General features: G+C 33.0%; 1 protein-coding gene and 1 pseudogene across 1 annotated transcript; both read right to left on the bottom strand.

The window, feature by feature from the left end:
• Positions 1-1,276: 1,276 nt before the first annotated feature.
• LOC134240307 (retinol dehydrogenase 11-like) lies at positions 1,277-14,400 on the bottom strand. Its single transcript, XM_062722412.1, has 7 exons — positions 14,311-14,400; positions 13,467-13,648; positions 3,044-3,212; positions 2,755-2,844; positions 2,460-2,642; positions 1,987-2,096; positions 1,277-1,746 (listed from the first exon to the last, which is right to left on the bottom strand). The coding sequence occupies exons 2-7, from the start codon at positions 13,641-13,643 to the stop codon at positions 1,555-1,557; spliced, it is 921 nt and encodes a 306-aa protein (XP_062578396.1). The 5' UTR covers positions 13,644-13,648; positions 14,311-14,400; the 3' UTR covers positions 1,277-1,554.
• Positions 14,401-14,946: 546 nt separating this feature from the next.
• LOC134240263 (uncharacterized) lies at positions 14,947-19,248 on the bottom strand (annotated as a pseudogene).

Here is a 19,248-nt window from a genome sequence, read left to right as displayed (position 1 = left end):
CAATTTAAAACACTTATCAGGCATTTGACATAACATTCATATATTTTTCTAAGATAAAAAATAGGCCTACTCTACTTATTAAGTAGAGATCATTTAATTTGTTTAAAAAAATTTTTTTACATAACAAAATATGTAACATTAAGTGCCTGTGTAATTTAAGTTTAGTTTTTACCCTGTTCATCTTATTTTACACAGAATATTGTAGTTATGAATAAAACAAGAAGTTTATTTATTTACAATGTTACAAATGCAAAGTTTTGAACTTAATTGCAAATAAATTTCTGTGATTTAACTTTTTTAATCTCCTTTATCGGTACAAAGGTCTGTTGGCTCAAAATAATGATAGACAAAGATTGGACGCTGAATCTTCTTTAGCAGGCAATATAAATAATCCTTAGGGATTCACTGCAGGCTTATAAATACTGGTACTGGTACATTAGAATGAATCTGCACCAAAAACTTAAACCTGTTCACTCATCTGGAAAATGTAGGCCAAATCAATCACTCAAAGCAAGCCTGGTATTGTGCATACTCAGATGTATCATCCATGCAAGTTTGGTCAACATAGGGCTTATAGTTACTGGCTTGGAAATGAGACCTGCACCAAAAATTTTAACTTCCTTCAAAAGCATTAACCTGGTCATTCCTTTGCTGAAATTGCAGCATCTGAAACCTTGACTCTTATCTCTGCATCTCTGATTAATGTAGGGCATAATAGTACAAAAGAAAACTGCACCAAAAACTTTAACCTGGGACACCAATGCAGATGGTATCAAATAAGCTCCCTCACTTTGTTGAGGTAAACTAAAAACTGACTTGACTAAGTTTGTTCTCAGTTAATGGTCTTCAGACCTGCCCTGGGGGTCATAAAACTTAGATGAGCTCACTTTTCTTATTCATACAAGTGTTGCCCTAGTTGGCTATACATTTATGCCATTTATGCTTAAAATCATTCAAAATAAGAGTTAAAGAGGACAAAAGAAGACCTTAATCTGTCAAAATGTTAAGAAGATTTATCTATGTAGGCTAGATTAATTAAATTGATTAATAAATGTCACAAAAGGGATCCAAATGCCACCAAATTTTTATTAATTTCCAAGTTTAAGTCTACTTATGATCTACTTTGAATGATTTAAATTATTTAAAAACCATCACAACGATCTCTTCTTCTAGGATTTGAAATGAAAAAAAAGATATTAAAAATACTGCAGTTTTTCAATACTTGTAAGCTAAAACAAGTGCCCAATATCTCAAGCTAACTATCGCTTTACATGTTATTACTAGTATACAGTAAAACTCAGTTATATCGAAGTCAGTGGGACTTGCTTCGAAATTGCTTGAAACTGAAATTGCTTCGCAATATCCGTAAGTCATTATATCAGTATAAGGAATTCTATTAATTTATATGGCTGGGGATCAAAGATAACTGCACTATATCCATAAATTCAATATCTGTGTTTGCACTAAACGAATTTTACTTTACTATATATCACAGTCTGTATTGTGTTATGACAAGTACTGGTATTTAATAATCTTTTCATCACATCAAATGAATCATCCAGAATCAATCTCTGTAATAATTCTCTCCGTGGTCCGCCAGAGTTTCTTGCTAAGTTCTTTATCATAAGCAGAATTCGGGACCCACTTAGAGTGGTCATACAAACTACAGTCCATATAGTAGCCCCCAGTTTGTATTGCATCATCCAGTGCACAGAACAGGATGGATTGAGCACCCTCCAATGGGGTCTGAAGTTAAAATTAGTGTCAGGAAATTTATTTGTTGAAAAATAAAAAAATATTAAACATGCATATACGATATGAAAATTTTGGCAAGATGCAAAATTAGCAATTTATCTCAAACAATTTCTACCGGGTATATATTTTTAGTGAGAAGTAATTTTAGCGATTTAATAATGTCAAGAGTGATATCTTTAACAACTGATGATATCTTTTGAGAAAGTTGTAAGGAGTATCAAAATCATGTACCTTTAAAAATGGTCTCATAACAAACGTTATGATGAACTGTAAAATCCAAGGTAGATTTCTGAACAGTTCACTGGTGACTGTACCAGGATGAACATAGCTTACTAGTATATCTGTAAATAAAAAAATAAAACAACAACAACATCAACTTTCTCAACTTGTAAATGCATATACGCAGTTTTAAGCACAAACACATTAATATGAGATTGCACAAGTGATGTAAGTAACTCTTCTTGATTTGACCTTGTTACTGTATTTCCATTTACAGTAAAGCAGAGTTACAGTAAGCATGCTTATAATTAATCCATAAGCAATCTAAAAAAGTATTATGAACATAACAGGTATAACAAAATTTTGTTCAATTAAATAAAAATTCTTCTTCCCTGATGCTTTTCTTTCAGCACGTCTTAGTGCACATTTAGTTTCATATCATAATTGAACTTTCATAAATGTAAACATTAATACATCAAGCATACTTGTATGTGCTGTTCTTCTGGCAAGTTCCTTTGTAAACAACAGCAGGGCAAGTTTAGAATCATTGTATCCCCCCCTAGTGAACCCCTTATGGACCCACACTGTGTCCCCATCCACTGATCCCCCCAAACTGGCAATGGAGCCCACGTTCACTATCCGTCCCTCTGAAGATTTCTCCAGCATGTCTACAAATAATGTAATAAATAAAATGTTTAGAAATTAGGATGCAATTTAAACATTTTCCTATTTAAAAATTTTAGTACATGCAAATAAGTGAAATATAGAATTACTTTTTACCAATAAGAAGTTTTGATAAAAGAAATGGTCCATAGTAATTTGTTGCAAATGTTTCTTCCAGTCCCTCAGGTGTAACAACTTCATTCCAATCTATAATTCAAATAAGATGGTTGAAAAAACTCACAATATTTTTTATCTACCGTAATTTATTAGAAAAAAAAATGAAGAAGTGTCTGACACAGTCTGACACTGGAATTGATGTGTCTGACCATGACTTGAACAAAGAATCTCATACTGAGTTTCTGATATATACATGTACTCTAAATTTGCACACATTAAAAGCACTTACTTACTACTGCAGCATTGTTGATAAGGATGTCTACACCTTTCTCTTCCTTTCTGACGATATCCGCAAACGACCTGACAGATGACATCAAACTCACATCAAGATGTCGAAACACTACACTCTTATTTCCCGTCAGTTGGATAATTCTGCTTTTCGCGGCCTCTCCTTTTTCTGTATTTCGACAGGTGACCGCCCAGTATTCCGACGGTCCGATAGTCCGACAGCCTAGTAGTCCGACGGTCCGATAGTCCGACAGCCCAGTAGTCCGAAGGTCCGATAGTCCGACTGCCCGGTAGTCCGACGGCTTGATAATTTGTAGTCATATATAACCAATTCCTTCAGCAGGAAAGTGGAAGGATTACAGCTTGTCTGCGCATGGTTGGTATAGAAAGTTGGTATGGAAATTTAAGTATATATATGAAGCATTATCACCCCCCATAAAATAAGTTTTGGTTCTGGTTTTTGTATGCCCCCGTAATCAAAGTATCGGGAATACATAGCTTTTTAATACATTTTTTGCTATACTCTAATGAACAGCTTTCTATATATTAAGTACTAATCAAAATGTTTATTACATTGGACTAACAATTTCACTGTTGACTGGCCTGCTGGTCCAACATAAGAATTGTTAGACAGCAACGTTGCTACAATTTTGACCCCAAAGCAATACAATGGTTTGATTCATATTTAAGGACAGATGATACAAAAAGAAAATTCCTGGATTGGTATATATTTTTGGGCTTAATTTTATCGCAATCGATGCATATAATAGATTTCTAGACTCCTATAGAGAAATTGCAAACGTCTGTGTTGTTCAAAGACCTGCTCTTCTAAAACCATCTTTATTAATCTACACAAATATTTTTTCACTTTAGATTCCATGTTTTTGCAAATTTGAATAAAAAAAATTAAAAGCAACGCAGTGAAAGTTATTCATATTACTCATTTAGGTGGGCCGACTATGATTTTATTGTGAGAAAACTACAATTATAGCGAAACTTTTCATTTTTATACCATGAATAATTTACATTAACTTCAATGCACATGCACAGTTTGGGGAAAATCTACTGTCCAGTTATTATTAAAGGGACCGTCTCAAATACAGGTACAATATACCAAAGGATTATATAGGAAAATGCCAATTTTATCACTTTAAAGCAAATTATACAAATACTAAAATATACTTTTTGTTCAAACTAAAATATTTTATGAGTATTACTGTATTGTACATTATATGTAAGAAATAAAACACTCTACCGTCTTAAGCTTGTTACCAGAGGGGGCATCTAAAAATGCCAAAAATTAACGAATTTTCCTGTTTTTATAGAGTACTACAAAATATGATGGGCACAAAGGATTTATAGGAAAACATACTGAAATTAATGGAGAAATTCTCAGATTTCTATGTTTTTAATTTCAAAAGCGTATCTTTATTACTTTTTCTTAAATAACATTTTATTAACCGTTTCTTTAAACGTTTTAGTTTACATTAACGTCAAAAAGACACTGTAACGACGTCAATTGACCTATCAATTGCAAAATCGTTAAAAATCAGTTTTATAGAATTTTGATTACATTCTTAAACTTTTTTTTTATAAATTTTGTTTAATTTTATTAATTGAGCGAAAAAAATGCTCAAAAACAGTAAATATGCTTCATTTTACTATGGTGCGCGAAATGTTGCGCAATGAAAACTACAATCGGCCCCCATAAACATGGCCCAAGTTGTTATTTTCAAATTCTTTGACAAAAGTTTGTTTGTATCATAGGGAACCCCGATCCTTCAACTGGCGTCGGAATTTCATAAATATTATGGATTCTGTTGAAAATTACGCCAGAAGATGGGCGAGATATGAAAAAGAAGACGTTGACACCTTGTCAGAATGGATTAAATGTATCAGATCCATGTTAATGTCACGTATTAAAAGATTGAAGGGCAATATGAAAACCATCTATCCTTCTGTGTTCAACAAACCAGAAGTGAAAAAAGAATTAGATAGATTACACGATCAGTATGTACTGGTTCCTGCCGACAAAGCAGGTAACAACATTGTCTTCGTTTGTAAGGCTCATTATATAAATTGCATTCTAGAAGAACTTGGATTTAATTCTACAAGTGGTAATCCTACTGATACTCATACTTCTCTTTCTAAGGAAGAAATTCTTCAAAATCACCTGTCAGTTTTGAATACTTTTAATATTCCACAGAGCCAAAATGAATTTGAACTACCTTATATATATTGGATTCCGAAACTTCATAAGAATCCTTACAAACAAAGATACATTGCAGGTTCCAGTAAATGTTCAACCAAGCCTCTTTCGTTACTTCTCACTAAGATATTGACAGTAGTGAAGGAAAAACTTCATGAGTACTGTGCAACTATATATTCAAGAAGTGGTGTAAATCAGATGTGGATACTCAAAAATTCTTAAGAACTTTTGGACAATTTGAAATCACAAGACTTTACAAAAATCAACAGCTTAAAAACTTACGACTTTTCAACTTCATACACAACAATTCCCCACGACAAATTAAAATCCAGGCTTTTTGATATCATTGACAGCTGCTTCTTCAATAAAAATGGAACTCGTAAATTTACTTACCTCGACATTGGTCATTTGAAAAATTATTTTGTTAAAACAGATTCTGATTGCACACAAAAGTACTCTGAGGTTGACATCAAGAAGATGCTTGAGTTTCTGATTGACAATGTCTATGTGGTTTTTGGAGACCAGGTATCCCAACAATCTATTGGAATTCCCATGGGCACCAATTCCGCCCCCTTATTAGACCAATTTTTGTACTCAAATGAAGCAGAATTTATGCAAAATCTTCTGCGTGAAAAGAAGAAAACTCTTGCTGTGGCCTTCGACATTTAGATATATCGAAGACGTATTGTCAATTAATAACGATAATTTCCATTCCTACGTCGATACGATATATCCTGGTGAGCTTGAGATACAAGATACCCCAGAGTCCGACACTTCTGTTTCATACTTGGATATTTTACTTGAAAAAGACACTAATGGTAATCTAACAACCAAGCTATACGATAAACGTGATGACTTTAACTTTTCTATCGTCAACTTCCCTTACTTATGCAGCAATATACCTTCATCACCTGCATACGGAGTATATATATCTCAGTTGATTCGATACGCAAGAGCATGCTCTACGTATGAACAATTTCTTAAACGAGGTAATCCCGTGGGGATCCGGGTTAGAATAGGTCCTCAGTACCCCCTTGCTTGTCGTAAAAGGCGACTAAATGTGGCGGTCCTTCGAATGAGACCGTATAAACCGAGGCCCCGTGTCACAGCAGGTGTGGCACGATAAAGATCCCTCCCTGCTCAAAGGCTGTAATTTGCAGCCCTTCACCGGCAATGGTGACGTCTCTATATCAGTGAAATATTCTGGAGAGGGACGTTAAACAGTATACAATCAATCAATTAAACGAGGTAAATTATTGACAAGCAAGTTGATGAAACAAGAATATCAACAGTCTCATTTAAAGTCATCATTTCGTAAGTTCTATGGTCGATACAATGACCTTGTCAGCCAATACAATTTATCATTGAGTCAAATGCTGACTGACGTTTTTCATACCAATTGTTAGTCCATTATTTATACACTGAATTGACGACGGATTTTTTTCCGTTATTTCCTGATCATGACAACGAGCACACGGCGGGTGTGACCAGTCGACAGGGGATGCTCACTCCTCCATGGCACCTGATCCCACCTCTGATGTTTCGGAGGCCCGTATTTGCTCTGCTCTTATTCTGTATATTGTTTAATGGACTTTGAGATTGAATAATGTTCTTTATCTCCATATCTTTCTTCACGTAAGCCCATTTAGGACCTATCAAAAATATTTTTGAATTCGTTATAACGATTTTTAGAATTCGTTATAATGAATTTAAGTTGTTATAAAAGATTCATTGAATTCGTTAGAACGAAAACAATTTGTTGTTACAGATTAATTGCATTCGTTAGAACCAATTCAAGAATTAGTTTAAACGAATTTTCGAATTGGTTATAACGAATTCAACAAATCTGTATTAACAGATTTAATTCGTCATAACGAATTCAATGAATCTGTTATAACAAATTAAATTTGTTATAACGAATTCAATGAATCTGTTATAACAAATTAAATTCGTTATAACGAATTCAATGAATCTGTTATAACAAATTAGATTCGTTATATAAGGAATTCAATGAATCTGTTATTACAAATTAAATTTGTTATAACGAATTCTAAAAATCTGTTATAAAAAATTAAATTCGTTATAACGATTTCTAAAAATCTGTTATGAAAAATTAAATTCGTTATAACGAATTCTAAAAATCGTTATAACGAATTCAAAAATATTTTTGATAGGTCCTAAAGGTCCACTTTTTTTCTTATTTTACATCAATGATCTCCCATTATTCATAGAGAAATCAAGCATTGACTTATTTGCGGATGACCCCACTCTTCACTTTTCTGACAGTAATGTTTCTTCCATTCAAAATTTGTTATCTTCAGACATAAGTAATATAGAAAGATGGTGTCCTCGGAATCAGATGATTTTGAATACTAGAAAAACAAAATGGATGTTGATAGACACACATCAAAGACGATCAATAGTCAAAAATTTAAATTTACAAATTTCCTTGAGAGTGTTACACATGAAAAATAACTTGGAATTCACACTGAATTTTCACTTAATTTTTATACACATGTCGATGCTGTTTGTAAATTTGTATCTGGAAAGATACATGTATCTGTATTACGAAGAATTAAGAAGTATCTTCCATTAAGGTATACCTTTACTCAGATGACTAAAAATTCCACTGATAAGAACGAAAAACCGCCTATTGCACATTGTATACCTATGATTCTTGTGTTAATTTTCAATTTCAAATATCTAGGTCAATGACTTCGTTTTCATGCTTGTGGCCCCTGAGTATTTCTCTGGAAATACCTCAGTTTTTCACACTATGACCATTGTGTTCTTCATTCACAAAATACAAGCAACGAAACTCTTTAAATAATGAAATATTATAGCAATGTAACAGAGTTGCTCCTTGTAAAGAAATGAGTAGAATTTTGGGCCATAAATGTGATAATTATTAACAGTCCGAATTTCCTCTTTCCTATTTATATTTTTTCTTTGTTTGCTACGTACGTCCCTGTTTGTAATTCAGAAAATATTCCAGTGTTAGTGATTCATAAAGTTATACATGTATATGGCTTGTCTGAGATAATAATACCATACATAAAGATATACATGTTGTGTGTTACCGGTATTTACGTTCAAATAAAAACAAGATGTGTTTGTGAAACACTATGCGCCCGGCGGCAACAAAAATCTAAAAAGCTATTTTTAGCATACTAGCATAGGTAAAAGTCAAGGTCAAAAGGTCATTGACCTTGGTGTCATTTGAAAGAACTTGATTAGTGGAGTATGCACACCAAATATGAAGTCTCTATCTTTTATGGTTCAAAAGTTATGGTTAAAGTTACAAAAAAGCTATTATAAGCATATAGGTCAAAGTCAAGGTCACCCGGTCATTGACCTTGGTGTCATTTTAAAGAACTTCATTAGTATAGTATGCATACTAAATATGAAGTCTCTATCTTTCATGGTTCAAAAGTTATGGCGAAGGTAAAAGTTTGCAGACAGAAAAGCTATTTTTAGCATATAGATCACATTCAAGGCAACAAGGTCATTAATATTGGTGTCATTTGAAAGCACCTCATTAGTGAAGTATGCATACCAAATATGAAAATTCTACCTTTCATGGTTCAAAAGTTATGGCGAAGGTTAAAGTTTGGAGACAAACAAACAAACAAACAAACAGACAGGACCAAAAAAATTTACGCCTCGGATCTATTGATCCGGGCGCATAAAATTCACCGATTTGAAATAGTCTAGTCATTCTACTGAAAAATGAGAACTAATTGCAACAGTTCATATTTTAATGAAGATTTGTAGATAAGCTATTAGTAACTCACATATAAAAAGTTTAGAAAAATTCACTCAGGGGAAAGTTGGGAAATCGAAGGATTAAAATTAGGGATCAATATGAATTTAGAATTACCCATTTGCACACCGTACTTTTTCTATATGAGCTTTCTATGACAGACAGCCTGTAAACAATAGCCAATTAGCATTAAAAGTTGTTGTTTTAACCTGTAGTTTGTTATGCAGTCAAAACTAAATCAAAAAAATTATATATTTTGATTTTCAAAGAAGTGAAGTTTTGACTTCCACACCGACCAAATATCATCTACACATATATAATGGTTGCAATTACCATTCATGTAAACAAAATGTATGGAACGCTGTTTGTATTCACAATATATATGTATCTGAAATTCCTAACTGTGAATGTGTTTACTTTCATTTTATTTGTAAACACCTGATGGACATTTATACCCCAGTAGTTTTGGAATTTATACACAAGCAACAAAAAATGTATGGAACACAGTTTGTATACAAAATAAGTCAAAACAGCCTTTTCTAAAGAATTCTGCAAGGAAGCTTATCAGACAAGTACAATGTATATCAGAGTTGTAACATGCACCATCACAGAATATATTTTGCTTAAATATCTAGAAAATTTATAGAAATTTATCATTTTGAAATAAAGAGTACAGAATTTATGGAATCACATGAACAGGATTTGATTTGAAGGTCTCTAAGTTTAAAAAATCAAATATTTAATTCCATTCAGGTATCTCTGGAACTTAAATTTGAACTGTGTGATTCAAACAATTTTTTGCTCTACAGATTTACTGCTTATTGCCTTTGTAAAGAGTAGCGAACGTTATATAAAAAGCCAATTGATATTGACCTTTTGTTTTCTCTATAAAGACTGCACCATGCTCTATACATGTACAAAAGCTGCATTATGTTTATAGTAATGGAAATAATTCAAATGGAATCGTTTAGACAGAATTAAATGCTTAAATGCTCTTTTTTAAAATTCTTAATGTAACTTTTTAACAAAATATTTTAAACCCATTTTAAAAAAACTTAACTTCTCCTTGTAGATCAAATGGTCATTTTTGCAACAGTAAAATGTCTGATGCGGCACTTATCGAAGCTCCATTTTATAGGGACTGGTGATAACGGCGTTTCCATGAGCATGCTTTAGAATGTGAACAATCTGGAACACTTTCAAAGTCACTTCTTAATAAGAGCAACATTGAAAAAAGAAAAGTAGATGGACGTGAATCTTTCTACCATAATTGTATATTGTTTAACGTCCCTCTCGAGAATTTTTCATGCATATGGAGACGCCACCACTTGCCGGTGAAGAGCTGCACATTTTGTTTTATACTCAGCACTTAGGGCCATTAAGCAGTGAGGGATCTTTTTCGCGCCAGTGCCTACTGCGACACGGGACCTCGGTTTATACGGTGTTATCCGACCGGTCTCCACATCCCACAGTGGGATTCGAACCCGCGACGTAAGGATCAACTCCTTACTTCGCAACTCTAGAGCAGATGCTCTAACCACTGCACCATGCGGGTGAATTCCTGGATTAAAGCCAAAGTCTTATAATTTCTATTACTGTTAGGATAAAAATATTTGGGAAAATATAACAAACATTAATAATACTTTTACATATGAATTTGAACAAGTAAAAATTGACTACCAGTATCTACCAAGAGTTTAACATTTAATTCTTCCTTGAAACAAATACTTGGCTTGCTCTCTTTTACTTCATTCCATTTATGTATGTGCTTTAATTTGACCTTAGATTTTTTTATCAATAAGAATAAAATAATCTACTGTGTGCTTTCAATTACCCCCACCCTCTTCAAGTATAATTACATAGCAACAGTTTGAAATACATCAAGATTTAAGAAGGGTAACAATATAATAATTATTAGCTGCGCAGGACCTTTGCGCGCACATTTCACGATATTTTGTACTCAATGCAATTTAATTACTGTTGATTCGGCTACATCTTGGTCAACAATGATCATTTTCAAGGGATAACAATTTCAGATTTTATCCTAAAACGTGTCTTATCTTCATATTATTGAATGTAGTTGAGGGTTACACTGAAAAAAATCTTGAAATATTTTTTGGAATATCACCATCCATGAAGCAACGTTAAATGTTGCTATGTTCTTATCACACCGGAGGGCGTGGTTTCATTTTATGGAGGGATTAAAGAAATACATTGATCCACTTGATATGAGTAAGATAGCAATAGCATTTTCATTAAACTCATGACAAGAAATACCCTGTAGGGTACCCGGGTGTGCGGTGGGTTCAAGTTCTGATCAAGCAAGAACCATCATACTCATTATAGTGTACAAGCATTTTATGATACTGATGTAAATAGAGTATTTTTTTTTATTTCTGAGCATTTTATACAAGTTACCAAGCAATCATATTGCAGGGACTCAAAACTGGTGTCAAAAGTTTAAAGAAAATTTTCTGAAGGGTGGACAACACAACTACAATGTAATCTAGGAACAGCTTTGCTGTGCGAAAAAAAAATCAATAAAAACATATGAATCTATTTCGGGGAGGAATGGGGTTCTATGAGATCTTCCCACAATTTTCTTCATATACGGGGGAAACCTTTCAGTTACAGGAGGGATTCAGGTTTTTTTTTTTTTTTTATTAACATTTTCCGCTACTTTTTCATAAAAAAAACTCTTATTGGGGGATGTCCCCTGACCCCTCTAAATCTGCTCCTAATTATTTTCGGATATTACCTTTCATATGAATTAAAACATTTTTATTGTTTCTTAACTTTTGGTGATTGAGTATATTCGTGCTATACTTAGCATTGCTGAATACCGAAATTTTTCATGTAAAATTCATTTATAATGTATCCATGGTTACCACCTATTTAACATAAATCTTCTAAATAATTTCTTTGAAGCATTTATGGCAAAAGAGTGCATTTTGAGTGTGTGTGTAAACTAACGTAGTGACTGTATTTGCGTTTGTAAAGGTTCATTGTTCAAAAGTAGGTGATATTCTCAATTTATACTGTTTCCATGGCAACCAACACATATAGTAACCAAAATTTAATATTTTTCCAATTCAGTTTATTCAGTTAAGTTTATTTCCCTACTTACATGGTTTTTTTTAAACCAGTATAGAAGTTTCTACTTTACATTGTTCGTTTAACACTTAATCAGAGTGAACACAATATGTCCCAATAATGACCTCAATTTTTCAATTTTCCCATGTATAAATTTTTCTAAACTTTTTGTTATATATTCAGATCATACCATAGATTGATTAAAACTAAGTTTTGAAACTGTTGCAATTAGTTCACATTTTGATGGAAAATTTGATAATTTGACTAGACTAAAATTTAATACTGAGTAAGCTAACGTTTCTATAGACGAATTGCCTCTTTTTTATCTTTAAATTGGTTTTAATTGTTTAATTGATTTACAAAAAAGTCCTATATTTATAATCTTTTAATTTGAAGAAAAATCTTTCTAAATTGACGAAAAATCTTTTTAATTCGACTTCTAAAACATTCAATTATGGCACGCCACATTCACAAAAATGAGCAAAATATAGTTTAACAGTCGATAAACTAGGTTTATCGGTTGTGAACTATAGTTTATGGACTGTAAACTATAGTTAACAACGTTAATCTATATTTTAAATCTGTAAACCATAGTTAACGCGATAATCTATGTTTCACAACCGTAAACTGTACTTAACACCGAAAACAATCATTTGCGATTGCAAAACATAAATTATCCGATAAATACAGTTTCACGATTTGTAAACTATAGTTTACAAACTGTTAACTATAGTTAACGATCTGATAAATATAGTTTCAGGATTTGTGAAACTATGATTAACAACTCTTAACTATAGTATACGATTGTAAACTATAGTTTACAAACGAGAATCTATTTTTATCAACAAAATCTATTGTTAACGTTTTATTACAGACAGATAAACTAAGATTAGCGTTCGTAAACTATAGTTAACAACCGATAAATATAGTTTTACAGATGAAAACTATACTTAACGAATCGTTAATTATAGTTTACAGTTTGTAAACTACAGTTTACAGACGATGAACCTAGTTTATCAATTGTGAAACTAGGTTTAGCTCATTTGTGTGAATTTGGCTTGCCATATTCAACTATATTATGGAAATTAGAAAGAAAATTAAATTATCCGTTTCCGTCGAGTGCATAATTTCTTACTGTTTTCTGTTGACCCCCCCTCCCCCTGGCGGTTTTTTGCATTTACCTTGAAATAATGTCAGAAAGGAGTAATTATAACACTATTGAAAATATTGGTGATGGTCAAAATGTCGGACTACCGGGCCGTCGGACTATCGGACCTTCGGACTACTGGGCTGTCGGACTATCGGACCGTCGGACTACTGGACTGTCGGACTATAGGACCGTCGGAATACTAGGCTTGAATCATTTCGACAAGCAAGGATGATCCTCCCATTTCTCTTGGCTAAGTCTACTGCTGTCTGGAACCCTATTCCTGTGTTCGCCCCAGTTATGATGACTGTTTTACCAGTAAGAGATTTACTGCTGTGATATTTTGATTTGCCACTGGAGAGACCTGTTCTTGATAATGCTCCACCCATTAAATCTATATTGTTAGAAGAAATTTGATTTAACTTTATAATGAGAACAAATGATGTTAAAGAATATTATATTGTATTATTTTATCATGTTTGATACAATTACCCCAAGAGAGAAAGTATCTCGCTAAAAGGGAGTCATTCTCGCTTGCAGTAATAAAACTCCTAGATTCCCATACACAGGTTTTAAGGGACATTTTCGAATGACATATTTTTTTTTAGGAAAAAAAGGTAGAATATATATGCAAATTAATAAGATATGTTTTCACCTGTGCTAGATATCCTCTTGACGTTATATTATAGTATCTACTTGCTTTAACCTGCTATTAAAATTAAAGGAAATTCAGACTAATTTATTTTGATACATATAACATACAGATAATACAAATTGAATTTTCTCGATACTAAAAGCAGAAAAATAAACTGATGATCAAGAACAGTCTTTACTGTGTGAGGTGGAGACCGGTCCTTCGGATGAGAGTCCCGTGTCACAGTAGGTGCTGGAACGACAAAGAAAGAAAGATCGACCCATCCCTGGCTGAGTGCCGAGCATATGACAAAAGTTGCAGCTTTCTACTGACAAGTTGTGGCGTCTCCAAATGAGTGAAAAATTCTCGAAAGGGGCGTTAAACAACATAGTTACATACAAACAAAAATTGGGGTGACTTACCTACCTCATTTAGTCTGTTTACTTTCACTTTCTGAAATATCTGTATCTTGAACCCGAGCTTATTTTTAAAACCAAAGGATTATTTGTCACCAGCAGCTTATTGTCTTTGAATATTTTTTTTCCGGGAGGGGGGGGGGGGTTAAAGGCTGGTACCTCAAGAGGAAAATTAAAAATAGATGAACCCTTTTTACATCTTTACATAATACATAATTTCAAAGTCAAAACACATTTTCCATTTTAGATCGCACTGTAATTATTTCATTAAATAGATGTTTAGAAATGGTTTTCATTATAAAAAGAGAATAAGACTGTTACATGTATAGTCGGTCATAAAACATTGTGTTCATGGCCCAGCCTTGGAGTAGAAAAAAGGAAAAAAAGAACAGAAAAGAAAATGTAAAAAGGAAACATTAAAGTCCGAAACTCTTATTCATTAATAGCGGTGGTCAGGGATAGATTAATTATTTTCTTGTCAGTCGAGGACATATTATTAATGTTCAACGTTTCGAGGACAGATTATTCCTTTCAAAAATCTGCCCCCCCCCCCCCCCCCCCCCCCCCGAGAATGAAATGGTCGTCCCCTACGCTAAGGGAGTGCCTTTGGTTTAGAAAGAAGTGTCCTCATTACAAAGTCAATTGTTTTATACAAAATATTTATTATAAATACATCACAGAGATTCGTACAACACTGTTTACAAAATTAAACAAAATTGTAAGATTCAAGTTTTCAAGTTAAATTAGCTGGAGGAAATGTTTTTGCAAATCAACACAGTACTGCAAAGCATATAAAATACAAGTGAAGTATCCACTATTTCACAAACAAACGAGACTAAGTTTTCTATAATCAGTATTAAATTTAAAGCCAGTAACAAGAACTTCATGCACTTATATTATAATCAAATTTAAAAATATCTCATCTTTACTTGTACATCTTTCATAAAATATAACATAAACACTTTTTTTAAAACAATAATGTTTGAAATAAATATCATCATATTCTAGTCACAAGATATAAGTATATTAATGGCAGTTGATGGTTTATGACTGGACGTGTCCATACATGTGAAAAATATATATGTAATTGAATAATTTAGTTTTGAGTCAAAATTCATCAAACTATTTGCTATATTGCCATTTTTTTCATAAGCCGCTTTCGATCTTCATCTTTGACGCAACATGGACCGCGGCAGCAACAGCAACATAGGCCACAACCCGTCAGTATGAATATTATTGCTATGGCAATCAGTATAGGAGCCCATCTGAAATTGAGATATGAATGTATTATATACTAGTATTTCCTCATTAAAATATCAGTTGTCAATAAAAAAAATAATGAGCAAAGTTAGGCCTAAACCAAAAGTCTCTGATGAGACTGTAGTCTGTAGCATTCTTTTAATATCATTTTGAGTACCTTTGTGTTGAATCAGGTTTTACAAAATACGAAATTTTCGAATTCAGTTTTATTGAACAAGCAGATGTCTACAAAGTCGAAAAGCCCAGTTTAATTTAATGTGAGGAATGGTTGTGTCAAGTGAAGAAAGGTCCCGCGTTTTGATAATTTTTGGAAAAAAATGATTTTCAGTTTTCTTGAAAGTTCTTTTGAGATTTTGAGAACCCCAATCTGATTTACATTACTTCTAGAATACTAGTATAAATGTTGTACAGAGTACGTCTGAAGTTTCCCCTGTACAGTGACTAATATTTTTGACAGAAGTCAAAAAATGGGGACTTGTATGAGCATTTTCGAGTTATGTCCAAGACACGATGTAGTTTCGATATCGACACATTACTTTTTTATAGTTTACTATAATATTTCTTTATCCTTGTGTGTTTTATTACAATACTTCCTGTTTTAAGAAGTCTTCCTTACTGTCAATATCCACGATATCGTGCCGATATCGAATCATGATTGTTCAAAGAATTATGCTTTCCATCTATAATATTGTGTTTTTAACACGTGTTACTTGAAAACTATCTTTTATAAAACTTTCCTTGTAGTGTCGATATCGTCGATATCGAATCATGTTTGCTCAGCCCTTGGTAAATACCGTCCCTGTCACTTTGTATGTATATATATGTTGCATTTACTTTACTTTTACGAAGATTGTACCTGCCATCGATATCGTCGATATAGACAATATCGTATCGATATCGAATCATGATTGTTAAAACATATTACTTTACCAACCTTCACCCTAATACAAATCTTTTTATTTTTAACATATCCCATGAAAATAAGTTCTGTGTTTCTTCGTGCAACGTTTGTGCATATTTACTTTCTGATTAATAAGTTTACTCTTCTGTCGATATCGAATCATGATTGTTAAAAGAAAATATTTAACAGACTTTCACCCTTACCCAACATCTTACTCTAAACCTTATCCAAAACAATAACAAACCTTAACCTTCTTACTCCAAACCTTATCCAAAACAATAACAACCCCTAACCCTTTCCTTATCATAATTTATTTTCATATTAATGCCAATAATGAATGAATCTTGACATCACTTGTGACCTTGTAAAATTATGTTATACCTCACTATGAAAATAAATTGACCAAATAGGATCAATATCGATACGGTATCGTCATTGTATTGTCGATATCAACGACATCTACACGTCACAGAGTCTCATATATGGTACCAAGTATTTCCAATCAATAGTGCTGATCACGATAGATATTGATACGATATCGACATGATTTTATCAATATTGTCGATATCGACATCGAATTTGTTCTTGGACATGTATGGCATTTTCTGGACCCGCGGCAATGTATTCTTGTTCGAAAGGATTTTTTTCAAATGAAGTTTAAAGAATTCAGTATAGGTAGAGTTAGGGTAGAAAGTACATAGTTTTCTGGAACGTTAAAAGTTGAAACACAAAATATGTTTTTTTTTTTTTAAAGAATTTCATCTTTAGAAAGCAAACTGTAAGTATAAGTTGGCAGACGTATTATTGTTTTGTGCAACTAATATGAAAACTGTTTGATAATGTTGAACTGTTTAAACGTTTGTTTTGTTTGCAAACTTCAGGTGTTACGTGTACCATATATATACCATGAAAGATAGAGACTTCATATTTTGTAAAACATATTCATACTTATCAAATTCTTTCAAAGAATGAAACATAGGTCAATGACCCTGTGACCTTGACTGTGCATTCCAATATGTTAAAAATAACTTTTTTTTCGAATTTTGTTGCCATCTGGTTACATGGAACATATGTACACAGTTTCAATATGTAACAGTGCATTGCTTTTAAAGAATTTATCTTTCGAAAGCAAACTGTGAAATCTGAATATACTTATGCAACCCATTGGCAAACTGTAAAGCAGAGCTCTTCTTGAAAGTGTTTGTAACAATAAATATTTTGAGAGTTTGTTTATGATGATATGAACTAAGACGTACACATTTTCTGTACCTAATGGCTACAGAAATCAGGATTGTCTCCTGCTCTTTTGCTGAAGATGCATACTTCAGGTGTTACGTGTATAGCGGGCTATACGTGATAGACGACAGAGAACCACAAGTAAAAATATGATAAAACAATGTACATCCACATACTATAGAATTTGTAAATTATTAAATGTATACATGTAGAGAAACATATAAAATACATGTATGTCAATATGCATATAAAGATTTGATTGCTTATTCTTTATTATGTGTGTAGATTTTTTTAAAATTCACACTTCTGACAAATAAAATTTTTCATTTCACATGCTGAATACTATCATTTGAGGAAAAAAAAAGTTTCTCATCAGTGTTACATGCCAGATGGGGCATAACAACATGTAGATTGGATAATCATATGTACGCGCTGTGACGTATATGCAGGGCATTGTATATATCATGTTTTCATGTGTAGCCTAAATATATATACGTCCATATCATTGTGATGGAAATGCAGATTATAACATATCGCACAGTGAAATCTGAATACTTATAACCCATTGCCAAACTGTAAAACAGAGCTCCTTCAAGTGTTACAGTAACAATAAATATTTTTGCTAGTTTATATATAATGCTATGTAGGTAAGACGTACACATTTTCTGGTTCTCGAGATATCGTGTGAACCACTGTTTACAGAAATCATGACCTTTCCTTCTCCTTTTCTTTCAATAGGCGCCGTCGTTACAGCAGTATGGCTTGGTGTCAAAACAGCAGTACTTACTGCACCACACCGCCTCCTGGCTCTCCTCGTCTGTGTAGTAGGCCCGACAGCACTCCCCACCCTCCACCGACGACACTAAAAACAACCAACAGCGTGAAATCATTTGTTAAATCACACGTGAAGTAGGGCCCTCAATTAATTCAGTGTGTTTTCATTAAGTTTTAAACTTTTGAAGAAATTTATTTTTTATGTAAATTGCTTCTGCTATCGAATATATATATCAGAGAAGAAAGGGGGCGAATGGTTGATCAACAGCAAAAGTTACTTATTTGGAGACTGAAAATTTGAACCAATCCAAGCTTCGAAAGTTATTATGTGTTAAGGTATTAAGATTAAGTAATGGAGCAGACAACTTCTCGTTTGTTTACATTCTTGAAAGTGTTAACATGAAATACATCACAGATAAAACTGTTTAGACCTTTTTTATACAGTATTACATGGATTAGGAAATTGGCATACTTACCAAGAAATTGTGAGACAAAAACAAATCCCAACATAAAAAGTGAGAACGAACAATAACGAGACATTTTGACTGTACTATAACACTGAACGAGAGAGATCAGAGAAACATCCCGGGATCGCCTGGGGAATAAAGGTGCGGATCCTAGCTGCTACACGTAAACCTCTAAAGATTAATGAAAGAAAACAGAAACAAGTTCTGCGTCACTATTAATTATGTCTCCCTCTTTCTTCGAGATGTATTTTTGGCATGTGCTCTATCTACTCAAGCATGACATCATTCATAGCTTACTCTCGTCCC

Source organism: Saccostrea cucullata, unplaced genomic scaffold, assembly GCF_032062105.1.
Source record: "Saccostrea cucullata isolate Sc308-1 unplaced genomic scaffold, CSIRO_AGI_Scuc_v1 ctg43, whole genome shotgun sequence".
NCBI classification, from domain to species: Eukaryota; Metazoa; Mollusca; class Bivalvia; order Ostreida; family Ostreidae; genus Saccostrea; species Saccostrea cuccullata.
Note: the sequence above shows the minus strand (reverse complement) of the source record. Positions and strands in the feature narration are given on the sequence as shown.